This window comes from Nycticebus coucang, chromosome 4 (assembly GCF_027406575.1).
Source record: "Nycticebus coucang isolate mNycCou1 chromosome 4, mNycCou1.pri, whole genome shotgun sequence".
Lineage (NCBI taxonomy): Eukaryota > Metazoa > Chordata > Mammalia > Primates > Lorisidae > Nycticebus > Nycticebus coucang.
In genome coordinates this window covers 124,366,777-124,389,272 of record NC_069783.1, presented here as the reverse complement: position 1 = coordinate 124,389,272, position 22,496 = coordinate 124,366,777, and the positions used below count along the sequence as shown (strand labels likewise).

At 50.0% G+C, this 22,496-nt stretch overlaps 1 protein-coding gene across 3 annotated transcripts; it reads right to left on the bottom strand.

The window, feature by feature from the left end:
* Nucleotides 1–227: 227 nt before the first annotated feature.
* On the bottom strand, nucleotides 228–21,782 carry CABP1 (calcium binding protein 1). 3 transcript variants are annotated; one of them, XM_053588267.1, is made up of 7 exons: nucleotides 12,933–16,697; nucleotides 8,122–8,301; nucleotides 5,298–5,328; nucleotides 4,867–5,010; nucleotides 4,267–4,376; nucleotides 3,889–4,036; nucleotides 228–679 (listed from the first exon to the last, which is right to left on the bottom strand). In XM_053588267.1, exons 1-7 carry the CDS (start codon nucleotides 12,975–12,977, stop codon nucleotides 654–656), a joined length of 684 nt encoding a protein of 227 aa, XP_053444242.1. In that variant the 5' UTR covers nucleotides 12,978–16,697; the 3' UTR covers nucleotides 228–653. The 3 variants fall into 3 exon arrangements, with proteins under 3 accessions (XP_053444242.1, XP_053444239.1, XP_053444238.1); XM_053588264.1 differs by lacking the exons at nucleotides 8,122–8,301; nucleotides 12,933–16,697 and adding an exon at nucleotides 21,002–21,782; XM_053588263.1 differs by lacking the exons at nucleotides 8,122–8,301; nucleotides 12,933–16,697 and adding an exon at nucleotides 21,002–21,757 and having other exon boundaries at nucleotides 5,247–5,328.
* Nucleotides 21,783–22,496: the final 714 nt, after the last annotated feature.

Genomic DNA, 22,496 nt, shown 5'->3' with positions numbered 1-22,496 from the left:
ATTTTCAGCAATGAGGTAAGTAGTGCTTTTTCTAGGATGAGTTCACAAACTGAATTGTCCAACCTCCTATGGATGAGAATGGAAGTTTCTGGGTACCTAGTAGATACTCAATAAATGCATGCTGAAGGCAGGAATGTTCAGCCAGTTCTGGGCATGTAGTTGGTGCTCAGGAAACATGTACGTCATCTGACCAGGTCCAAGAAACAAAGACCACCATGGCTATCTTTCTCTTGGAAATATTTTTATTGGTTCTGAGATATCAGGGCTGAGGCGAGCTGGGACGGGCACAGAGCTAAGGAGGGCAGCGACAGGCTTTTCGCTGGGGCAGACATGCTGTGTGGGGTCTGTTGGCGGGCTCCCTGGCCCACCCAGCCAGCAGCAGCTGGATACATGGCACTTGGCGCCTGGAATGACCTCTGCCGGCTTGGCACTGTGGCCTCCTCATCAGTGGGCACCCCCTTTCCAGTTGCAGGAATTAGTCTTTCACAGTGCAGAGGGGAGGGGGTCCAGGGTGGGCACCTCCCCGGGGTGCAGGCAGGCCCCATCCTCCAGTATATCCTGGGCTCTCGGCAGCTGCAGCGGGTGAGGCTAGTCCTGGCTCCTCTTCTTCCCGCCTGTGGGAGCTTGGCAGTCCTGGAGGGGCCCTCGCAGCCTCAGCGAGACATCATCCGGACAAACTCTGGGAGGGTGCCCAAGTGGGCAGGGAGAAAGCAGAAGTCAGAGCCCAGCCCACCTTGCTGCCACCAACCCTTTCCCATTGCCACTGCCCCTGACATTGTGCTGGTCCCCCACAGCCACTCTGTTCCCTCCAGGCCAGCTTGTACACAGTGGCCACCAAGTACTTTCTAAGCTGCATATCTGACCCCTGCTTAAACTTCCCATGGATCTCTACTGGAACATGTCCAGTGTCCTGCAGCGGCCTCAGGGCCCTCCCTAATGTGGCCACAACTGACATCTCCAGCCACACACTGCATATTCACCCTGCCCCCATCTCTATGCCCTAACTACACAGTTCTCCTTTTCAGCACCTCAAGTACAGCCAGCTCTCTCTTGCCCTCAACTGTCAGCTTTCCTGCAAACTGTCCCCACTCCCTTCTGTTTTGTTTCCTAAACTTTATTTCTTACCAGTTTTAGGTACACAGCAAAATGGAGCAGAAAGCTCAGAGATTTCCCATATCCCCTCTGCTCCCCCACCATTAACATCCCCCACCAGAGTGGGACATTTGTTATGGCTGACAGACCTACAACTGACACATCTTTATCACCCAGAGTTTCCAGTTTCTATCAGGGTTCACTCGTGGTGCATTCTTGGTACATTCTTTGTGTTTGGACAAGTGTATCATGACACATATTCACTATTACACTGTCATATAGATTCACTGCCCTAAAAAATAATTTTCTGTGCTCCACCTGTTCATCCGTTCCTCCCCACGAACCCCTAGACGCCACTGATCTTTTTTTTATTTTGCAGTTTTTGGCCGGGGCTGAGTTTGAACCCCCATTTCCGGCTTGTGGGGCTGGTGCCTACCCCTTTGAGCCACAGGCACCACCCGACACCACTGATCTTTTTACTATCTTCATAGATTGCTTTTTCTTGAAGGTTATGTAGTTGGAATCATACAGCATGTATCCTTTTCAGAGTGGCTTCTTTCACTTAGTAATATGCATTTAAGGTACCCTCCACGTTTCTTCATGGCTTGATAGTGCATCTATTTTTATCACAGAAAATATCCCATTGTCTAGATGTGCCACGGTGTATTTATCCATTCACTTACCGAAATGATATCTTGGTTGATTCCAAGTTTTGACAATTATGAATAAGCCTGCTACAAACATCTGTGTGCAGGTTTCTGTATGGATGTAAGTTTCCAACTCATTGGGGTAAACACTTCTCCCTTCTTTTTTTTTTTTTGAGACAGAGTCTCATTTTGTCGCCCTAGGTAGAGGGCCATGGTGTCATAGCTCACAGCAACCTGACAGTCTTGGGCACAAGTGATCCTTTTGCCTCAGCCTCCCGAGTAGCTGGGACTACAGGTGCCCACGAGAACACCCAGCTATTTTTTAGAAGTGGGGTCTCGCTCTTGCTCAGGCTGGTCTCAAACTCCTGAGCTCATGCAATCCACCTGCCTTGGCCTCTCAGAGTGCTAGGATTACAGGCGTGAGCCACTGTGCCCACCCTACAATTGATTCTTTAAAAAAAACAACTCTTACTGAGCACAAGCTATGTGCTAGGTACTTACTTATGCAGCAAATATAGACATAAAGAAAATGGGGGCTCGGTGCCTGTGGCTCAAGCGGCTAAGGCGCCAACCACATACACCTGAGCTGGCAGATTCGAATCCAGCCCGGGCCCACCAAACAACAATGTTGGCTGCAACCAAAAAATAGCTGGGCATTGTGGCAGGTGCCTGTAGTCCCATAATCCCAGCTACCTGGGAGGCGGAGGCAGGAGAATCGCTTGAGCACAGGAGTTTGAGGTTACTGTGAGCTGTGATGCCACAGCACTCTACCCAGGGGACAGCTTGAGGCCCTGTCTCGCAAAAAAAAAAAAAAAGAGAGAGAGAAAATGGGGCTCATTTTTTCTCCAAGTTCAGAGTCAAATGGGAAGACAACTACAGTGAAGAACAGTGAGCTGTTGTGAAAGTCCAGAAAAGAGAACATACAGCATGAAGAACCAGAGAAGTGCTGGGGAAAGCAGACCTCTAAACACTTAACTTCTGGGCTAAAAGAACTTAGCCCAGGTGCAGAACAGAATAAAGGCATCCTGGCAAAAAGATCAGCATATTCCAAAAGACAGCCTAACAGGTTCATGGATAGCAATTATTTTGGTAGACTGTGAGTGAAGGAATGCTAGGAGCTACGGCTGGGAAAGTGAGCTGTGATCAGACCTTGGAGACCCTGAGTGTCAAGTTGAGGAATGTGGTATTCAGGAAATACATACCAAGGCTGGATGCATGAGAGGGTGAGCAGATAAATGAATAGAGATGGATGCGGGGAGATGAACACAGGGATGGATGAATGAATGAGCAGGTGCATATAGGTGAGGAAATGACTGAACAGGCAGGTGGGTAGATCAATGGAAGTAGAGGCAGAAGTATAAGCAGGTAGATAGACATACATGAATGTATGAATGGAAATATAGGCTGGGCGTGGTGGCTCAGCTCTATAATCCCAGCTCTCTGGGATGCCAAGGCAGGTGGATCCCTTGAATTCAGGAGTTTGAGATCAGCCTAAGCAAGAGCAAGATGCCATCTCTAAGAAATAGAAAAAAATTAGCTGGACGTTGTGGCAGATATCTGTTGTCCCAGCTACTCGAGAGGCTGAGACAGAAGGATTGCTTGAATCCTGCTGTCTCAGTTTGAGGGTGCTCTGAGGTACGCTGATACTATAGTACTCTAGCCTGGGTAACAGAATGAGACTCTGTCTCAAAAAAAAAAAAAAAAAAAAGAATAGAACTACAGAAGTATGAATGGATAGAGAGATGTAAATGGATACTTGGGTGAATATGTGGATAAACATAGAAGAATGAATAGGTGCATGAATGGATAAATAAATGCATGGATAAATGATTATATGGATAAATGTTTAGAGATAAAAAACTGGATAAATAGGCATCTGAACAGACAAAGAAATGAAGAGAAATAGAGAAATAGATATAGAAGAATGGACAGATGGATGGAGAGGTAGATGGTGGGTGGGTAGATGGATGGCTGGCTGGATGGATAAATGGTAGATAGACAGATAAACGGATAGATGCATGAATAGATAGATGGGTATAGAGATAGGAAGTGGGTTAAGAGGGGGCACAGATGGGATAGGAGGATGAAAGGATAGGGAGGTGGAAAGTAAGGGTTTATTAATGATTGCATGGTTTCAAGCTCCACCTACCTTCGAAGTCCACTCGCCCATCACCATTGAGGTCCACATCTCGGATAATTTCCTCTATGTCTCGGTGTCCCACCTGGTGACCCAGGAGCTTCCTCATGGCCTCTCGCAGCTCACTGGTGCTTATTTCTCCATCACCATTGGTGTCAAACTAGAGAGGGCAGGAAGGAGGGAAAGGTTGCCCCAACATTGAGATGGTCAGCAGCAGATCCTAAGGTTGAGCTCTTTCTCCAGGGTTACTGTCCCACCTTCACCAAAGACCCTTCTCTGTCCAAGCTCCCTCCCCTGGTCTGGGACTCGGGGTCCAGGCTTCTTTCAAGTAGTCATCCTGGAAGTGAGATTCTAATAGGCTGCCCACCTTTGCCTGTCACTGCTCGTTACCTCTCGGAAAGCATCTCGCAGTTCCTTTACTCCGATCATATCTGCTGTCTCTGCCAGGAGTTTAGGCCCCATTAACTCCACAAAGTCATCAAAATCCACATGGCCACCCACTGGAGAAAAAGGAAAGGGCTAGGTCATCCCTAATCCACCCACTACCCATCTCATACTAGGCAACTGATGGAACTGTGATCTATCCTTAACCTACTCATCAGATGGAGAAAAAAATAATAAGGGCGGTGCCTGTGGCTCAAAGGAGTAGGGCGCTGGCCCCATATACCGGAGGTGGTAGGTTCAAACCTGGCCCCAGCTAAATACTGCAAAAAATAGTAATAATAATAATAATGATAGTAATAGTACCCCTCTGTTCAATTCTTACCATTAGCCAGGGGTAATATATATTCCTGTTTTACATATATTCCCTAATTAACTTTCTGTCCCCCAATCCCCTGTCACAACTCTCAGGTGAGGAAACTGAAGCCCAAAGGGTAAGTGGTATGTCCCAGGTAACAGAAAGAGGTGGATGCAGAATTTGAACCCAGGCCTGTCTCACTGCAAGGGTGAGGCCCAGATGAGAAAGTGGTGCCCGGTGGAGGGACTCACAGTTCATGTTGATCTGCTGGGACAGTTCGATGAGTTCCATCTCGGTAGGCATGTAGCCCATGGTGCGCATGCAGTTGCCCAGGTCCCGGCAGTTGATGTAGCCGTCCTTGTCCTTGTCAAATTCCCTGAAGGCCTCTCGGAGCTCTGGGGAAGCAAACAAATGTGGATATGGTTGAGGGTAGGACCCACAGAGCCTCTGGGCAAAGGTAGCCCAAGGACCCACCAGCTTAGAGATGGGCCTTGGAGCTCCCCAGGACTCTAGGGCATTTCCCTTGCCTCCTGTTCTTTTTTCCATTGGCTGGCTTCACAGAAAATGCCCTGCTCTGCACCAAGCCCTATCACCAGGAGGCCAAGGTATCTGTGCCTCTTTTCCCACCAACCTCCCTCCTGGAGGGCTGGACAGCTCTCTTCCTGAAGGGACGAAGTTTTACCTTCAATCTCCTCTGGTCGCAGTGATCTGTCCTGAAACAAAAGAACATGTCCTATTAGCCATGGCAAGGGACCTGGAAGTCACAAAATGTCCAACCTGGGGACCATCCAAGTGGCACTAGACTAGGTGGGAGGTAATGGGATGCAGTAGAGGTGAGCCTGGATCACGTCCTTGAGGGGAAAAGGTGCAGCCCCACGTTTTCCAGAAATGTAGAGGCTCCTGGGCCCTTGATAAGAGGTGCCAAGGATCCAACAGCCCCACTGGCCTGGGCACAGAAGCTTTGTGTCCCCAGCCCCTTATTCCACATATAAGAACAGGTCAGGAACAGCATTGGTCAAGAGGCAAAAACCTACAAATAAAACAGGGTCAGGGGAGTTCACAATGCAGAGAAGAGAGTGTCACCCTCAAACCAGGAAGAGCGGGGAGAAAGGCCTGCAAGGCAATGGGAGAAGAGGGGTGCAGGAGACAGGGCAGGGACCAGCTCAAGGGGGAGGCAGAGAAAGGGGGGAATCAGGGGAGGTAGAAGCAGAATTGGGGCTATGCCTTCCTTCCTGGGCATTGCCTCCCACTTCTTCAGTGTAATCTCCATCCCTACACCTTGCCCTGTCATAGGACACAGTGTAGGACCCTGGAGGCTGCCACTGCCTCTGGCTGCTACCAGGGTCCACGATACACATCTTCAGCCTCAAGCAGAGCCCAGGTCTCCTTGGGGAGTCAAGGAAACCTTGAGTCTAGGCATCAGAACAGATGGCAGAGAAGCCTCCAAGCCTGAAGCAAGAGCAGACTGGTGAGGTGCCAGTCGCCCCAGGCCTGCCTAGATGGGAGACAGACCAGCATAAAATGGATACAGGTGCCCAGCTGATCCTAGTTAGTAGGCTCTGAAAGTGGTCCACAGGGTTCAGCCTCCCCAATTACAGGGAGAACACGAGGCAGGTGTGCCCACCCTGAGGACACACACACAGACAAGCAGGTGTGCCACAGTGAGCACCAGGCTTCTCAGCTGCGGACACAGGCCATTCCAGCCAACAGGCCAGGATGAGTAGAGACAGCCACTCCAAACTGGCCCCAGGGCAAGGGACACCAACCCAGACAGCTGAAGATCATCTCGAGGGAGAAGGGGCTGCTGAGCAACATTTGGTGGGACAACTAGGTCACAGCACCCAGAGATCAGAGGTGGCAACATGTGACAGGACAGTATTGAGAGTGTGTGTGAACTTGGAATGAACAGGCTGCAAGCTCCCAGGTCCTCCAGGTGAAGTTTCTAGCTGAGGATAGGAGTAACCTAAAGGAAGGTGTATCTGTGAGATGACTGCGTAGACTGTAACTTAAAAAGCTTGTCGTGGTGCCCAGTACAAGAGTAGGTCACACCTGTTTCTAGACAGACCCACTTGTTCCTAGATGCTCTCAGGTGACCAAAAAGGATATTTTCTTTTGCAGTAGGTCACCCTACCAGTATGTGAAAGCAAGTACATGTCAGTATACATATGTGCAGGGCACACTCACAAGGACCAGCTACTGGGACACAGCAAGTCCTTTCCTACCCACCAGGTTTCAAGGCCCCCTCCCACTTCTCCAGGGTGCTGTTCTGCAGGACCAGGAGGGGAACAGGTGCTGCTGACCACCATGGCAGCCCCTCCATTCTTCTTATACACCCAGAGCCCAGGAAGCAGCAAAACCAGGTGTCCTTTCACAGTGCACCTGAGATCAGAGCCCTGGTGGCTGGTCCTAAGGTCACACTCCCTCATGTAAAGCAGCAGAGCTATGTACATAGAAGCCCACCCTTGGGGCAGGAAAACTGTGAGCAATGACTCAGGAGAATTGAGGGGGAATGGTTCATACACATTCATTTCTCCCCAATTCATATGGTTGGGGGAAAAGAGCCTATATATATATATATATATAGTTGGGGAAAAATGCTCAGGTCCCAGAGGTAGACATACCTGAGTACAAACCCCAGATCTGCTACTTCCTAGTAGTGGGACATTGGGCAGGTCAAGTCTGCTCTTTGAGCCACAGTCTTCTCATCTGTACAATAGGTTAATACCAGTACCTACCTTACAGGGCCTCTGTGCACATTCTGTGAGACAAGCTACACAAAGTGTTTAGAATACGCAGGTGTTTGTATTTATAACATCATCATTATTACCTCCTTCCTGTGACTCTTCAGATGCCTTTAGGAGGCTGTCCATATGGTAGTCACTAGTCACATTTGACTATATAAATTTGAATTTGAATGAAATAAAATTAATAACTCAGGACCTTAGCTGTGCTTGCCACATTTTAAGTGGTCAATAGCCACCTGTGGCTAGTGGCTACTGTACTGAACATCACAGAGCTTTGAATATTTTCATCATCATAGAAAGTTCTACTAGATAGTTCTGTATATAGAATTGTCATTAAGAGCATGGGAGCTTTTTCACCAAACTATCTGAATCCTACCTTTGTCACCTACTGGCTATTACCCTGAGCATGTTATTACACCTCTCCAAGTCAGTTTCCTCATCTGTAAAGTGGGCGTGATAAAAGTACCTACCTCTTGCAGTTGCTCTGAGGCTTAAACAAGGCAATCCACCAACATACTAGACTCAGTGCCCTAGCACCTAGCAAGTTTTCAGAAACAATTTACCTGCTGTTAATGTTTCTTGCCAGTGATATGGACTTTGTGGCCATGAATGAGAAAGTCTGGGACTCAGATTCATGAGTTAGGGGTGTGAGGTATATCCATTAGGGCACAGGGGCTGCTGTGTACAGACCTCTTCTTCCCAGTATCTCCTCATGCCCTATGAGGCCAAGTTCAGGGGGCTCCACTGGGCCAACTTACGTACAGGCTGCCTGTTCTCAGCGAAGCCCTTGCGCAGGAAGATGCAGGCAGGGCCCAGCAGGTTGTGCATGACAGCGCAGTTCTGAGCCAGCATCAGGAGTGGTCCAGGGAGCTCGGCGCCAGCCGCCAGCCCCTCCTCACTCGTCTGCACCACCATGTAGCTGGTCTGCTCCTCCTGGCACATCTTCAGCCAGCATCAAGCAAATACAAAAGAGAGGCACGATGTCACCTCCCTGCTCAGCCAGGTTCCTGGTCCCAGAAGGGGCTCTCCTCCAGGGAAGACCATTGGGAGTTGAGTGGCAGGGTTCAGAGAGCCCTCAGGTTGCCCAGGGGGCCGTCATAGTGGTCCAACAGATGCAGTCTTCAATCCTTGACTGAGACATTTGTTCTGGGGTAAATGGAATGTGATACCCACTGTGTGATACATGCATACATCTGCACACACACACACACACACTAGCACATATGTATGCACAGAATCACACACTCGTGTGTAACAGGCACAGGCAGAGGGAGGCTTCAGTTCTAACCAAAGGGAAGTGCTCTCTCAGGGCCTAATGGCTCAACGTCCTTTCCCAAAATGTTCCCAACATTCCAGCTCAGTCTCCAGGGCTAAGTCATTTCTCCCAGCTCTGAAACTGACTTTGCCCTGCCCTAGCTGGCCCCTATGGTAGGCTATGAAGGTGATCAGAGCTGGTGATACAGAGAACAGGCTCACAGGTCTGTCAAACTTGAAGCTGCAAATACAGAAGCCACCGCTGACATAAATGAAGCAGGCAGGGGTTAGAGAAGGAGTCTGGGGCAAAATGGGGACTTCACCCCCTCTGAAGGGGCAGCACTACTTAATCCAGGCCAGGGGTGCCAAATCTTCTGATTTAAAACACTAGAAGGGCTAAACAAGATATATCTATGGGTTAGATTCCACTTGGTTTGTGACCTCAAGACTAGACACTCTCTGCCATCTGGCAGGTCTCTTTTCCTCCCTCCTTCCTTCCCTGGCTCCCTGCCTGGCCCAGAGTGCTGGACCTCCAGGGGCTGGGGCAGGGTCCTCCTCTGCTTACTGAATGTAGCTGAATATAGCTCCCAGGCCCTGGCCAACCCATCCTCCTCCCTGAAGGTTCCCATGCAGCTATAAAAAGTTAGCACTGCCCATAGGCCTTCCCTTTAGGACGACAGCAGCATCCAGACACAACACTCAGTTCTCTCCCAGCCTCCCCAGAAGCCTGTCCAGAATCCGGGTCACAGCATTCTGCTTTCAGCCTTGAGCTTGGATACCTCCCCTCAGTGTGGGGATTTGGAGTAAAACTTTCCCAAGGAGGGAAAGAATAGCTGAAATCCTGAGGGCTGTCTTTGTCTGAGGACCCTAACACTTCTGTCCTACTGCACTCCACTTGCAGCCAGGCTCCTCCAGGGCAAAGAAGGCAATGCCTAGGAGAAGATCCTAAGAATCAGAGCATCCTGTCCCTGCAGCCTGAGAGGAACAATCCCCCGCAGCACCTTGTCCTCTCCTGCTTCTTCCCAAAGCCCCTAGACTGAGGCCCCCTTCTAATTACCTACATCCCTTCCAAGCATGGGGGGTGGGGGGAGGTGCAGTATTCTGGTTCCTCAAAGGGGAAACAGCATCTTAGACCCAAGGCAAAGGAACTCAGCCAAAGGCTCAAGTTTGGTGAATGCAATCAGTGGTCAGTGCCAGTTTTAGGTAATATCAGAACTTCAGGGACATCAGACAGGCCAATGGCCCATTCCAGTATGACACCCCAAAGAGGTGAGATTCAGAGCTGCAGCAGCACTCACACAGACTTCTGTGACCCGGGCTAGAGCTAGGGCAGGACAACAGACATCTTCCCATCTGGGAGGGCAGATCAAAGGAAGCCTTGAGGTAGACAGTGACCTAACTCCAGGAAATGATCTCAGGAGATATCTGTAGAAAGTCAGTCTTTAGTTTCTGGCAGAATCTTGTTCACTTGGCTTAAAGAGAGCACAAGTGAGGAAGGAGGAGAACTCTGAGAGGCAGCTTAGTATGCTGGCTTTGGACTCAAACAGTCTTAGAGACAAATTCTGGTTTGGCCACCTGCTTGCTGTGTGACCTTGGGCAGGTCATTTCACCTCTGCGCTCCAGCTTCCTTCTCTGTACAACCGGGACAATCATGACTATTCACAGGATTCCTGTGAGAAATGAAGGCGCTATTGCGCAGAAAGTGCTTTGCATAGTGCCTAGAGCATGGTAAGAGCTGAATAGATGGGGTTGCCATAGTGATGATGATGATGTTGGTGGTGGTGGTGGTGCGGTGATGTAACTTCAGAGATGCTGGGTGCCAGGAGGGACTTACTTCTGGCTCCAGAGGAAGTGGGGGAACATCTGCCAATCAGGAAAGAAATGAAAAGGATGGAGAGGAATTTGCTCCCATGAAGAATGAGCCAGTGGTGTCTGGGGAATTTCCACAATATCTCTTGATCATAATACTGCCTGGCACCAAGCTGCCCTAGAGGCTCCGGTTCTCCTCCAGCCAATGATGACACCTGACAGCCTGGTGCTGCCCAGCTCACAGCCTGGAGCAAGCTGCCTCTCACCATGCCCAGTTGCCCAGGAAGCCAAGTAGTCAGCAGCCCACAGACTCACAATGTCTCCTGGCACGAAGGGGACGCCTCCTGAGGGTGGCATGGCAACAGGAAGGGCCAGCATGCCCCATGACCTAACAGCTTTCTAACAACATGAGCTGGCCAAGAGTATGCAAGTTGGAGCTCTTCCTCACTAAAGGTTTTCCAGGAGAAGCTAAATGCATGAATGGTCAGTGAGAGATGGGAGAGGGGACTGCCGCACTGAGTGGGAATTGGGACTAGACAACCTCTAAGGTCAGATTCAGAAATCTATGAATAACATTTTCTGACAGCAGGAGAAAGAGAGGGAGCCTCTCATAGAGGAAAAAATAAAAATAAAATATCAGTTCTGATTTCATGCAGACCAGAGTTTAAATTCCAGCTCTGCTTCCTGTCTACTGTGTGTTCTTAGGAAGGCTCTTATCTCTGAGGCCAGCTCCTTTCTTTAGAAAACAGCCAAAGAAGTAGTTAGTGGAGAAGAACAAATGAGAGAACATGTTAGATATGCTACAGATATTCAGTAAAAAGCACTTATTCTTGCTATTAAAAAAATGAACTTGAATACAGTTAAGTTTTCATTTACCTTACTCTATGGGCTCAAAACCTCTCCTATTTTCCATTTCTCCACTATCCCTCTTCTCTAAAACCCAGAGTGGAGAAAATTACAATTATGACAATAATATGAACATTTATTTAGTACTATATGCCAAGCACTGTGCAAAGCACTTTATTTAATTCTCATAATCACTTTAAGAGATAGATATCAATATCCCTATTTGATGGACAAGAGAACTGAGGAACAAAGAGGTTAAGTAATTTGCTCAAGGTCACATGGCTACAAAGAGGAGAACTTGGTAGTCTGACTCTTAAGCACTTTGCTGTGTTAGGGAAGATGGGTGGGTGAGACAGAAGGGTAGTTCTTACTCTTAAATCCACCTCTTCAAGCTCTGGACAAAACCCATTACAAGGGCTTTTGCCCAGGGGCCCTCTAGATTAATTCACACCAGTTTCTGCTTCTTTGAAACGGCATGGAGGTCACTACTGATGCAGAGGATGTCCATAAGAAGATAATAGATTTGGGGGGGAGGACAATCAGCCTTCAGAAGCATCCAAGGAAGAGCGAAGATTAAAAGGAATTTGATGTGAGCAGCTTAGCCAAATGAGAAGACGACAAGCAGAAAAACTCAAAATGTTCTAAATTGAGAAGCTGTCAAACTGACCAAGGAAATAGGATGGGATAGGGGAAGAGGTGCCAGTAGCTGACCTGAGACCTTAGGTAAGCCTCTTAACCCCCCTGAAAGGCAATCAAGTTCCTTGTCTGGAAAGTGGAAGAATTGGAAGAAAACATCTCTTTCATTCCTTCTTCCTTTAAAGAAAATCTTATTATGAGTCTATTCTATGGCCTAACTGCAGAGGGCTAGAAAAACAGGCAGAGCCCACCTGAAAACCCTATAGATCTGATCCCAGCCTTGCATGAAGAATGCTTTAGAGATGACTATTTGCCTCCCAAAAGGAATTCTTGCAAAAAAAAATATTATCCTAGTATATAAGTAATAAATCCACTATAGAAAGTAACATACACACCTCTGCTCAACATGTCTCCTGGGCATCCTATTTCTTAATGGAAACACTTCCTGGGTCCTGGGTCATTTCACCTCTCTGTGCTCCAGCTTCCTTCTCTGTACAACCGAGACAACCAGTCTAGGCTTACTTGAGATTCTCTAACTTAACTCAACCATTATTGGGGATAGAGGAGGATACCCTTCTTGGTTGCTCTCAGTAGCAATGGGATCTATATCAAAACCCACAATTCTGAAGGCTTCGAGATCACCACAGAACTTTGAAGGATATGAATGAGCCCCTGGTCCTGCTTCCAAGAAGGATCTTCAGATCCTGCCAGGTTCAGTGTAGTCTGTCCACTGATATCCTTAGGGTCCCTGCTTTCCATTTTACATCCCCAAAGCCCCAAAGCTACATAGTTTCTTTTCTAAATCTTGTGCAAATTCCCACAGTCCAGTCTCCTCCCACACCCAAAGCCTAAGACATAGAAAACTGTGATGAGAGTGTGTCTGAAGTAGGAACAGGGAAGCGGTTATGCTTAGAACCCACGAGAAGGGCAGAAGCTCCAGATGCCCACCCCTTCCAAGTCCATCTCTAGGACAGATAGCAAAATACTCCAATTCCCAGCCCTGGGTCTTGGGAACTCCAGAAACATACCTTCCTTGAGAGATTTCTCAGTGGAGACTTGACACAGTTGCCCATCCTATGTAGAAGCAGGCCCTCTTGAGATCCCTGGGTCCATGAAGGAGGCTCCTTGGGGGCTAAGGGACCTTCGTCCCCATCCGTCGCTGCCAACCCCAGCCTCCCTCTGCTTGTGCCGCTCCTCCACGACCAATGTGAGCCCTCTCTCCTGCGCGTGCTCTCTTACTTGTCTGCCTGCTCCTGTTCTCTGATTTTTTTTTTTTTTTGGTGGATTGTGTGTGTGTGTGTGGGGGGGGGGGTGTTTAACTTTCTAGGCACTTTCTTAAGGAGATGAAGATAGAGGAGAGAGTGCCGGGCACAGAGAAAATCAGCGGGAGAGCCAGTAGCAAAGGGCAGCAGAGCTGAAGAAGGCTGCTGGATCATCCACATCAGATTAGAACTGAGTCCTTTCTCTCACTCCAGTTCTCTCTGCCTCCCTCGGCCCCTCCTTCCTGGCTGCCAAATCTGCAGGGAGATCGCCTCAGGGAGGGGGGCGCAGAATGGCAGTGGCAGCTGGGAATTAGGCCAACAGACCTAGAAGGGGAAACTGGCTAGTTTGGGGCCCCAAACCAGGCTGTCTCACAGCTCCCAGCCTTGTATGGGCACACACATTCACACACACGTACACACAAGCACGCAGAAAGATGGATGCCCCTTTCAAAGAGCAGTGAGCTGGACACGCACACATCCTCATCGCCCCCTGGCAATTCCAGCTAGATGGAGAGCTGCGGCTCCAGCTGAGGGCCTGGGAGGTCTTGTGACATCTCCATCACGCTCCAGTTTTCACACTTGCCTCCTCACTGAAATGGGATGAGGCTCTGGACCGGCAGTGCTGCTGAGCCAACAGCCCAGATCAGACCCTTCTGCTCCTTTCGCAGTGTGCGATCTCTCTGACCCAAGGGAAACCCAGAGATGGCCCTGGGGGAGGACAGGACAGAGGCAGCGCAGGCGCAGAGGGAGTGAGGTCTCCGAACCTTCTCTTCTTCCTCAGCCTCACTGGGAATGAGGACCTTTCACCAGCTCCTTGGGGTGCCGAGCAGAAACACAGAGCCCATTACAAAGCAGTCTTTTTTTTTCTTTTTTGAGACAGAGTCTCACCCTCGGTAGAGTGCCATGCTGTCCTAGCTCACAGCAACCTCAAGCTCTTGGACTCAAGCGATCCTCTTGCCTCAGCCTCCCAAGTAGCTGGGACTACAGGCGCCCGCCACAACGCCCGGCTATAGAAAGCAGTTTTCAAGGTCCCACAGCTGGAACTTTTTAGATGACTTGCTCTTCCTGGTCCCTCCAGAATCCGGCTTTGATGGGGAATCATCTTAAGCCTCAGATATCCCATTTGACACTTGCAGCCGGAGCCAGATACCCCGAAAGAGGACATGTCCCAGTCTCCCTGCACCCAGATTTCCCCAGCAGGGGGCGCCAGAGACGGACTAGGAAGCAGAACCCCTCCCCGGCGCTGGTGCAGCCAGCTCTTACGTGCCCCGCCGGAAGAATTTTCAGCCTGGAGAGCCTCCCTTCCCAAGGACTTTTGTCCAGTTTTGGGTGGTTTGTTGGAACTCCCATTAGGGAAGGCAGGTAGGGACACAGGAAGCTGGAGGAGTTTCTGAGCTGCCTCATTCGGGCCAAACCTCTGGAGGGGGAGGATGGAGCAGGAGGGGAGCCCAGGATAGAGTGAGGAGCTTGGGGTTGCAATCCTGGCTCTGCCGGTTTCTGACTGAGTGACCACCTCCCATTCCTGATTTTTGGTTTCCTCCACTGGAAAACAGGGCTTCCCCTGCCTTTTAAAAGCACATGTGGAAAAGCATGAAGCACATAATGGATACTGGATGAGTAATTATTAAAATGGAAAGAAGATCTGGGAGGGCAAGGTGAGTAAATTGCTTGAGCTCTCCAGTTAGAGACCAGCCTGGGCAGGCGTGAGACCCTGTCTCGAAAAAATAGCCAGGCATTGTGGCTGGCGCCTGTAGTCCTAGCTACTTGGGAAGCTGAAGCAAGAGGATTGCTTGAGCCCAGGAGGTTGAGATTGCTGTGAGCTATGACACCACGGCTCTCTACCCTGGGTGACAAAGTGAGACTCTGTCTCAAAAAAAATAAAAATAAAAGTAAGTAAAATAAAATGGAAAAAAGAATACATTTGTCCAATGTATAAATGCCAGGCACTGTGACTGGCTGTGGGAATGATGCAGGAAATGGGTTAAACATGGATCTCTGCTTTAGGACAGCTTAGTTCTAGCAGCTGAACCAGAGAGTTATGAACATAATTATTTAATTATATTTCAGATAAATGCTATGAAAGAGAAACATAAAAACTTTGAGAATGTGATTTAGTCTGGAGATGAGGGAACAGTTGCAGGCAAAACCTAAAAAATAGACCATCTGGAGATTCTTTTGAAGAGATGATGCTCACTAAGGACCCCAGAGGGGAACCTGAGTTGGGCTCCAGGTACAAACCCAGTTTATAGTAATTAATGGGTAAATACATACAGAGGCAGCAGAATGTAAAGTGGAGATTCCAATGCTAGTTGTAGACTGGAAGCACTGGAGAGCTTCCCCAGAAATTCTGATTTAATAGGTTTAAGTGGGCTTCAGACATCAGTGTTGTTTAGTACTTTCCAGGTAATTCTTACCTGCACCCAGTGTCAAGAACCACTGATTTAGAACTGATATAGAGGTTAAGAATGTGGAATGTAGAGTCCGACTAACTTAGGTTCAAATCTTGCCCTACAGTTTAGTAACGATGTGACCTTGTGGACATGTTAATCTTTCTGAGCTTCAATTTCTCCATTTATAAAATGAGAACTCCAGTAGCACCTTCCAGAGGGCTGTTGTGAAAAGTTAATGAGATAATCATGCAAAGGCACCTGGAAAGCTCCCCCTTTCCCTGCCCAGCATTGGTCTTAAAGGGCCAGGTGTGGGGTCCATTCATTCCGCAGGGTAGCCACTCAGTCAGACCTGGTAACTCCTGCCCCCTGCAGGCTATCCCTGGGCATAGCACCCACTTGTCGACCTTGGGATATGCCTCTGTCCTTGCAAACAAGAGATAAGAGACAGCAAAACCAGGCCCCTATGGAAAAGTCACACCCTTTGAAGAAATCCCATCCTGCTTTGCGGGTAGGGGTAGGGGCTGACACTAGCTTGAGACTTAAGGGCAGCAAGGGTTCAGATCTGGTGCTTACCTAAGCTAACTTGAGCTGGGCAGGTGGGCAGGTGGGACAAATAGCTTGACCTTCAGTAAGAAATTAGAAAGAGCTTAATGGGCAGCGCCCATAACTCAGTGGGTGGGGCACTGGCCACATACACCGAGGCTGGCGGGTTCGAACCCAGCCTGGGCCAGCTAAAACAACAATGACAACTGCAACAACAAAAAATAGCTGGTGTTGTGGCAGGTGCCTGTAGTCCCAGCTACTTGGGAGGTTGAGGCAAGAGAATCCCTTAAGCCCAAGAGTTTGCAGTTGCTGTGACATTCTGGAATGGAATAACAGGATCAGAGGGATGAGAAGGATAAACTCATTGCTGATTATTCCTGATTAGGAGGGAAGCTGGCCTTTGGCCCAGGCCAATTTTACTACCAGCTTTTGAACTTACATGACAGCCCAGTGTTAAGACATTGGGGAAAGCTAGGTTGTAACATAACAGGTGCTTAGATGCGTCTGACAAATAGGGAACACACTTACGTGACTTCCTACCAAACCAGCGTGGTACACACAGCACAGGCAAGTATGTTTGGGGATACCAACACCACGATTCTTTTTTTTTTTTTTTTTTTTTTTTGTATTTTTTTTTTTTTTTTGTAGAGACAGAGTCTCACTGTACCGCCCTCGGGTAGAGTGCCGTGGCGTCACACGGCTCACAGCAACCTCTAACTCTTGGGCTTACGCGATTCTCTTGCCTCAGCCTCCCGAGCAGCTGGGACTACGGGCACCTGCCACAACGCCCGGCTATTTTTTGATTGCAGTTTGGCCGGGGCCAGGCCTGAACCCGCCACCTTCGGTATATGGGGCCAGCGCCTCACCGACTGAGCCACAGGCGCCACCCAACACCACGATTCTTATAGTCCTGCCATTTACTTACTGTGTGACCTTTGGGCAAGTCACTTTCCTCCCTTGAGCCTTCCTTGGCTATAAAATGAGGGCCGATGAAGCTAATCTTCACAGGTTGCTGTGAAGATAAGGTAATGAGAAGATACTTTGTCCATAGCCCATTGGGCTCTAGGTTGAAGTCTCAAGTACCCTGTTGTTCCCCCAAACAGCTTGGGCAAATGCAGACATCTTGGGTACAGCCATTCTCATCACCAATAACTGATGTTAACCACAAGGTGACCTTTGCTTTCCCCCTTCCGCAGCCACAGGGAGGCCACAGGAACTCAAGCCCTCTCAGAAAGAAGTAAGCAAAGACTTGACCCAAACAGGAAGAATACATATATCCCTCATCCTAGGAACACAGGCTTAGTGCAATTAATCCTTTGGGACCCAAACCATCATCTAAATCCCAGGAACCATCAAAGTCCAGAACCTGGTGATATTATTAATTCATTCTCTCACCAAATGCTGCAATCTTGCTATGAATGAAGTACTATGGGAACTGGGCTAGTCCATGCAAATCAGAAGAAATGTTTCTTTAGCAGGAAAAAAAAGGAAAGAATGGGAAAGAGTTGTGGGTTTTATTTGCATTTGCCTTCTCTACAAGCCAGGTATTTTCAGGAGCTTAGGGTAAGGAGCAGAAAACCTGTTTCTTAAAATAGTCTTCCAAGACCCAAAGCCCCAGGTCATGACTATTCTGAGTTAATTTCTCACGTCATACCTTCTCTAGGTAGCTGGGTGGCCTGTCCTTTGCTAGCCACAAAGAAGGAACTAGGGAAGGTCCTTTGACATTCAGCTCCTTCCTCTAATAGCTTTCCTCACCTGGCTCAGAGTCAGCTTTCAAAGTACCTTACACAGGCCCTCATTCAATTATTCTATTAATAACAGCAATAACATTAATGAAAGCTGCCCTTTATCCAGCACCCACTATAAGCCAAGCATTTGATATCCTTAATCTTGTATAAGCCTTGTAATAACTCTGCAAGGCAGTTTTTGTCAATCTCATTTCTGGATAAAGAAACCGAGACCAGGGCGGTGTCTGTGGCTCAAGGAGTAGGGCGCTGGTCCCATATGCCGGAGGTGGCGGGTTCAAACCCAGCCCCGGCCAAAAACCACAAAAAAAAAAAAAAAAGAAACCGAGACCAGAGAGAGAAAATAACATGCCCAAGGTTACGAAGACAGAAAATAACAGAGCTGGGATTAGAACTTGCAGCTCTGCTACATCTCAGGCAACCATTCCATGCTTTAGCCTCAGAACCATGGTATTTCCATGCAGGCAATAAGGATGCTCTATGAGGTCACTGAAGAATCCAAATTCCTGTTTCCCCTAATGTAGTGTCTATCTTGGTACTTCAGCATCATTTTGAACCTTGGCTCTCCCAGACTCCGTTATGAATGGAAAGAAGAAGCCCTTGGTAGCTAGTCAACAATAAGGACAACAACAACAATGACTAATACTGACAGAGTCCCTGCCCTGGGCCATGATCTATAAAAAAAAAAACCCAAAAAACTCCATATTTCATTAAACTCCCAAACACCTGATTTACTCCTATTTTTCAGGTAAAGAAAGAGGTTTAATGAGGTTAAGCAATTCATTTAAGATTTAAAAAAGAAACTTGGGAAGACATAAAAAATACACTTTGCCAGGGCTATATTTTGCCCTAAGCAGATCCTATCTGAAAGTTCTTGTATTCCAAATCCTATTCCTTTTCCCTTGGTCCCAGACCTGTCTCTAAGGCCAAAAATCTCAATGCAGAGAGAAGGGAAGGAAGGACTAATTCATCTCTGTCACATGAGACTGGAGGCTCTGACACAAAAGTCCCAGCCTGGGCTTGTTCTTGTTGCTGTTGTTGTTTAAGCAGATGCCTTAGAGGTATCAGCAGGAAGCCCAAACTGAAATGTGCTGGGCTTTAAAGAAAAGCCTGCAGCTCCAAGAAGCAAGAGCTTCTAGAGAGAGGTAGTAAATATTTGATGGGACCTCCAGCTCCTCCTGACTCAGGTGACCCTGGTGACATTTCAGAACACAGGGCTGGAGGATATTCTTCATTTAATGACTCAGAAATTGGAAAGAAGGACAAAACTATGTAGTTAAAATGATCTGAGCCCAGAAAAGGCCCATATTGGCAAACTCTGCAAGCCAGAAAAGAAAGGGCTATTTTTCTAGGAGCTGAATCATATCACCAGCAAACTGGATAACCAGAAAATGTATGATTCTGGGCCAATGCCCTACTCATCCTGCTAGATTATAAGCTCCCAAATAGCCAGAACCCTGGCTATCTTGTTCGTTGTTGTCTCCCTCATGTGCAGCAAATGTCTGGGCAAGTAGCTGTTCATGAAATATTTGATAAATGAATGGGTTGGTATCACCCATTCAACACAGCATTCATGCTGCAATGCAGCCCAGATCCACAGACCACTCCTGCCCTTACAACCTACACCTCCCCAGTAACATACAAACCACTGCAGTGAACTTCTCCCTCGACACATCACCTCTAACTCTCACAGTTCCACATCCAAATCTCTACTCTGGAGAACTCTTTCCAACTAACTCGGCTAACAAGGGCTCCCAGCAAGAACAAAGGCGCACACTGCTGCCCTATCACCCCACACAGCAGCCCTGTGCAACCCAAATCCACGTGCAGCTGCCTTCATGTCAGCCCTCCACCAGCAGCAGCCACTGCAGAGTAGTATTTTAAAAAGAAATGTGCAGATCTGAAGCAAAACACACATGGCCTCCTTGGAATTCTGCTCCAGCATGGCAAGCCAGGAGCTTGAAACAGCTTCATTATGCTAGATCTTGGCACATAAAGGCTTGGGGCCCACCACTTCTCCCATTAACCATGCAAATCCTCTGATCAGATCTCTGCATTATACCCCTCCTTGGCTGTCTCAAAACTGCTCTATACTGTGCCAATGAGTTAGACTTGATTAAAGACTCAGAATTAGGGGAAACCCTGGCTTTGCTCCAGAGTTCACAGGTTCCTTTCTGTGAGGCTCCCTCCCCAGCCACACAGCCCCAAACTCCCCAAACTGTATACCTGGCTTATGACTACAGAGGTCTTTTTTTTTTTTTTTTTTTTTTTTTGCAGTTTTTGGCCAGGGCTGGGTTTGAACCCACCACCTCTGGCGTATGGGGCCGGCGCCCTACCTCTTTGAGCCACAGGCGCCTCCCTTACAGGGCTCTTTTTAAAGAGCTGATGCCCAAGCTGCCTGCGACCCTTGAGGGAAGAGGTCTGGGGAAAGAAAAAGGAGTCACTGGTGACCTCTTAGTGACCCATCTGACCCTAGCACACCAATTTAGACCAGGGTTCTCTGGGTGGTATTCCACGTCCTATCCCTTGACAACTGCCCAATGGCATCCCCTGAGTGAACTTCCTTAAAACATTCCAAAGTTCCAGTTTGAGCCACAGCTTTGTACAGCCCCTCCATTCCTCCCCAGACACCTCTTCTCTTTCCTCATCTTTCTAAATCCCCCAACTTTTCCCAGGCCCTTGGAGACACACTTTTCCCAGGCCTTTGCTCTATGGAGGCAATAGCTGGGGCCCGGTATCTGGGGGCCCAGAGTCTGTGCGCTCTGAGGCCACCTCTCTTGACCTCCAAACTCCAAACCCCTTGCTCTCTTGGATTGCTCCTTGGCGGTACTGGCCAGAGGCTAAAGGAGTGGGTTTGGCGCCACCTGCTCAGAGCGTCCTTTTCCGAACCTCACAAGTCTTCAGAAGGGTTGTGGAGGTCTCTGCCTTCCAGGACTGGCCAGTTCCGGCAGGTGAGAAGGGCGCGGGGCCTCCTCCCGAAGAGGCCCGGAGTGTGGACAGCGCACAGGGTGCTGAATCAGGCACCGGGGAGGACGAGGTGAGCTGCGGCGTGACCCGCAGGGGGCCGCCGGGAGCGGCAGGAGGGCTGTGGGCGCGCGGCCGCCGCAGGGTCCGGAGCGCCTTTCCCCGGAGCGCGGACCGGAGGCGCGGCCCTTACCTGGCCGAAGGCGGAGCTGAGCATGGGGCGCAGCCGGTGGAGGAACGGGTCCGCCTCGGACGCGGCGGCTGGAGCGGAGTCCCCGCGGCCCCGAGCTCGCAGAGAGCCTCGGAGGCCGAGCGCCGGGGAGAGACCCCGTTCCTCCCCATCCCTCCCGCGGGCGGTTGGCAGCGGCGACTGCGGCGAAGGTCGGGACACCGCGGCCAGCAGCGCCTCCCGGGGCCTGCAGTGCGCCTGGGGGAGCCGGCGGCAGCTCCCCCGCGCGCCCTCCTCCCGCGGCGCCGGCCGGCACAGGGGCCTCCGCGAACTGGGATCCCCGGACGACGGCGGCGTGCTCGGACAGGCGCCGGGCAACCGGCGGCCGGGCAGCCCCGGCTCCCGGGCAGGGCCGTGGCGGGGAGCCCGGCTGCCCCCGCTCCCCGCCGCCGCCTTCAGCAGCGACGTCTTGGACTCGCTTTTAGCGATGTGCGAGCTCATCGCGGCGGAGCCCGCGCTCTCATGGCCCGGCGGGGGCGGCACGGTGCGGCGCGGCGCGGGGCCCCCGGTGGGCAGAGAGTGGGGCGCCCGGCGGGAGCCAAGCCCGAGGACGCGCTGGAGGCGGGCGCCGTCCCCCGGCCGCTTAAATGCGGCCCCGTCGCCGCCGCCCATGTGACAGCGCAGCCTCTACGCCCGGAGCCCGAGTTCCCCGCGGCTGGTGGTGCAGATCTGGGGGGGCTGCCGGCTGTCCCCAGAGAGCCCACCCCCGGCTCCCGGGCGGCCCAGGTACTGTCGCACCCCGCCCCTTTCCCCGCCCCGCCTTCGGGGAGCCCCGCTTCCGGGCGGCCCCTGGCGGCTAAGCCGGCGCTGCGGCGCCGCGTCATAAGCTTGAGGGAAGGGGCTTGGTGACTGGCCCCAATGAGGGCGAGACTGTAGAGGGTCTTCAGCGGCCCTAACCACTCCTAGAGTTTCCCATAGTGCCCTGAAACCGCCCGAACTTCCAGAAATGCAGGCAGGATGCACTTCCCGGGAGGTGCAACTTTGGCAATGAGGATGAGGGGCAGGGAGAGACCCAAGAAGCACAAAGGCACTTTATGAACCACTGCGTAAAAACGCAGGAGCCGGAATGGCCTGGAAGGACACTGCTGGGAGGAAAGGCTCCATATGGGGCTTCATCCACTCCCAACACCATGCAGTGGGACAGGATGGCCCCTGTAAATCAGCCACAGATTTCAGTTGTCAGAAGAGAAGCCAGGTGGCATCTGTATTACCTGGACTGGGCAGCACCTAGTGATGATCAAGTTTCAGGTAGGAGCCATTTGCTGGCTCTTTAGCTTTTATGTCCCCGTTACCCTCCTCCCCTTCTAGATGCTTGAGAAATTCTTGTCCTTTGGTGGGCAGTCAGGGAGTCACACAGGCATGGTTGTGCCACTTACCATCTGGTTAACTTGGGCAAGTGTCATCAACCCCTCTGAGTTTTGTTCTCCTCTTCTGTAAAATGCTGATAATAACCATAACT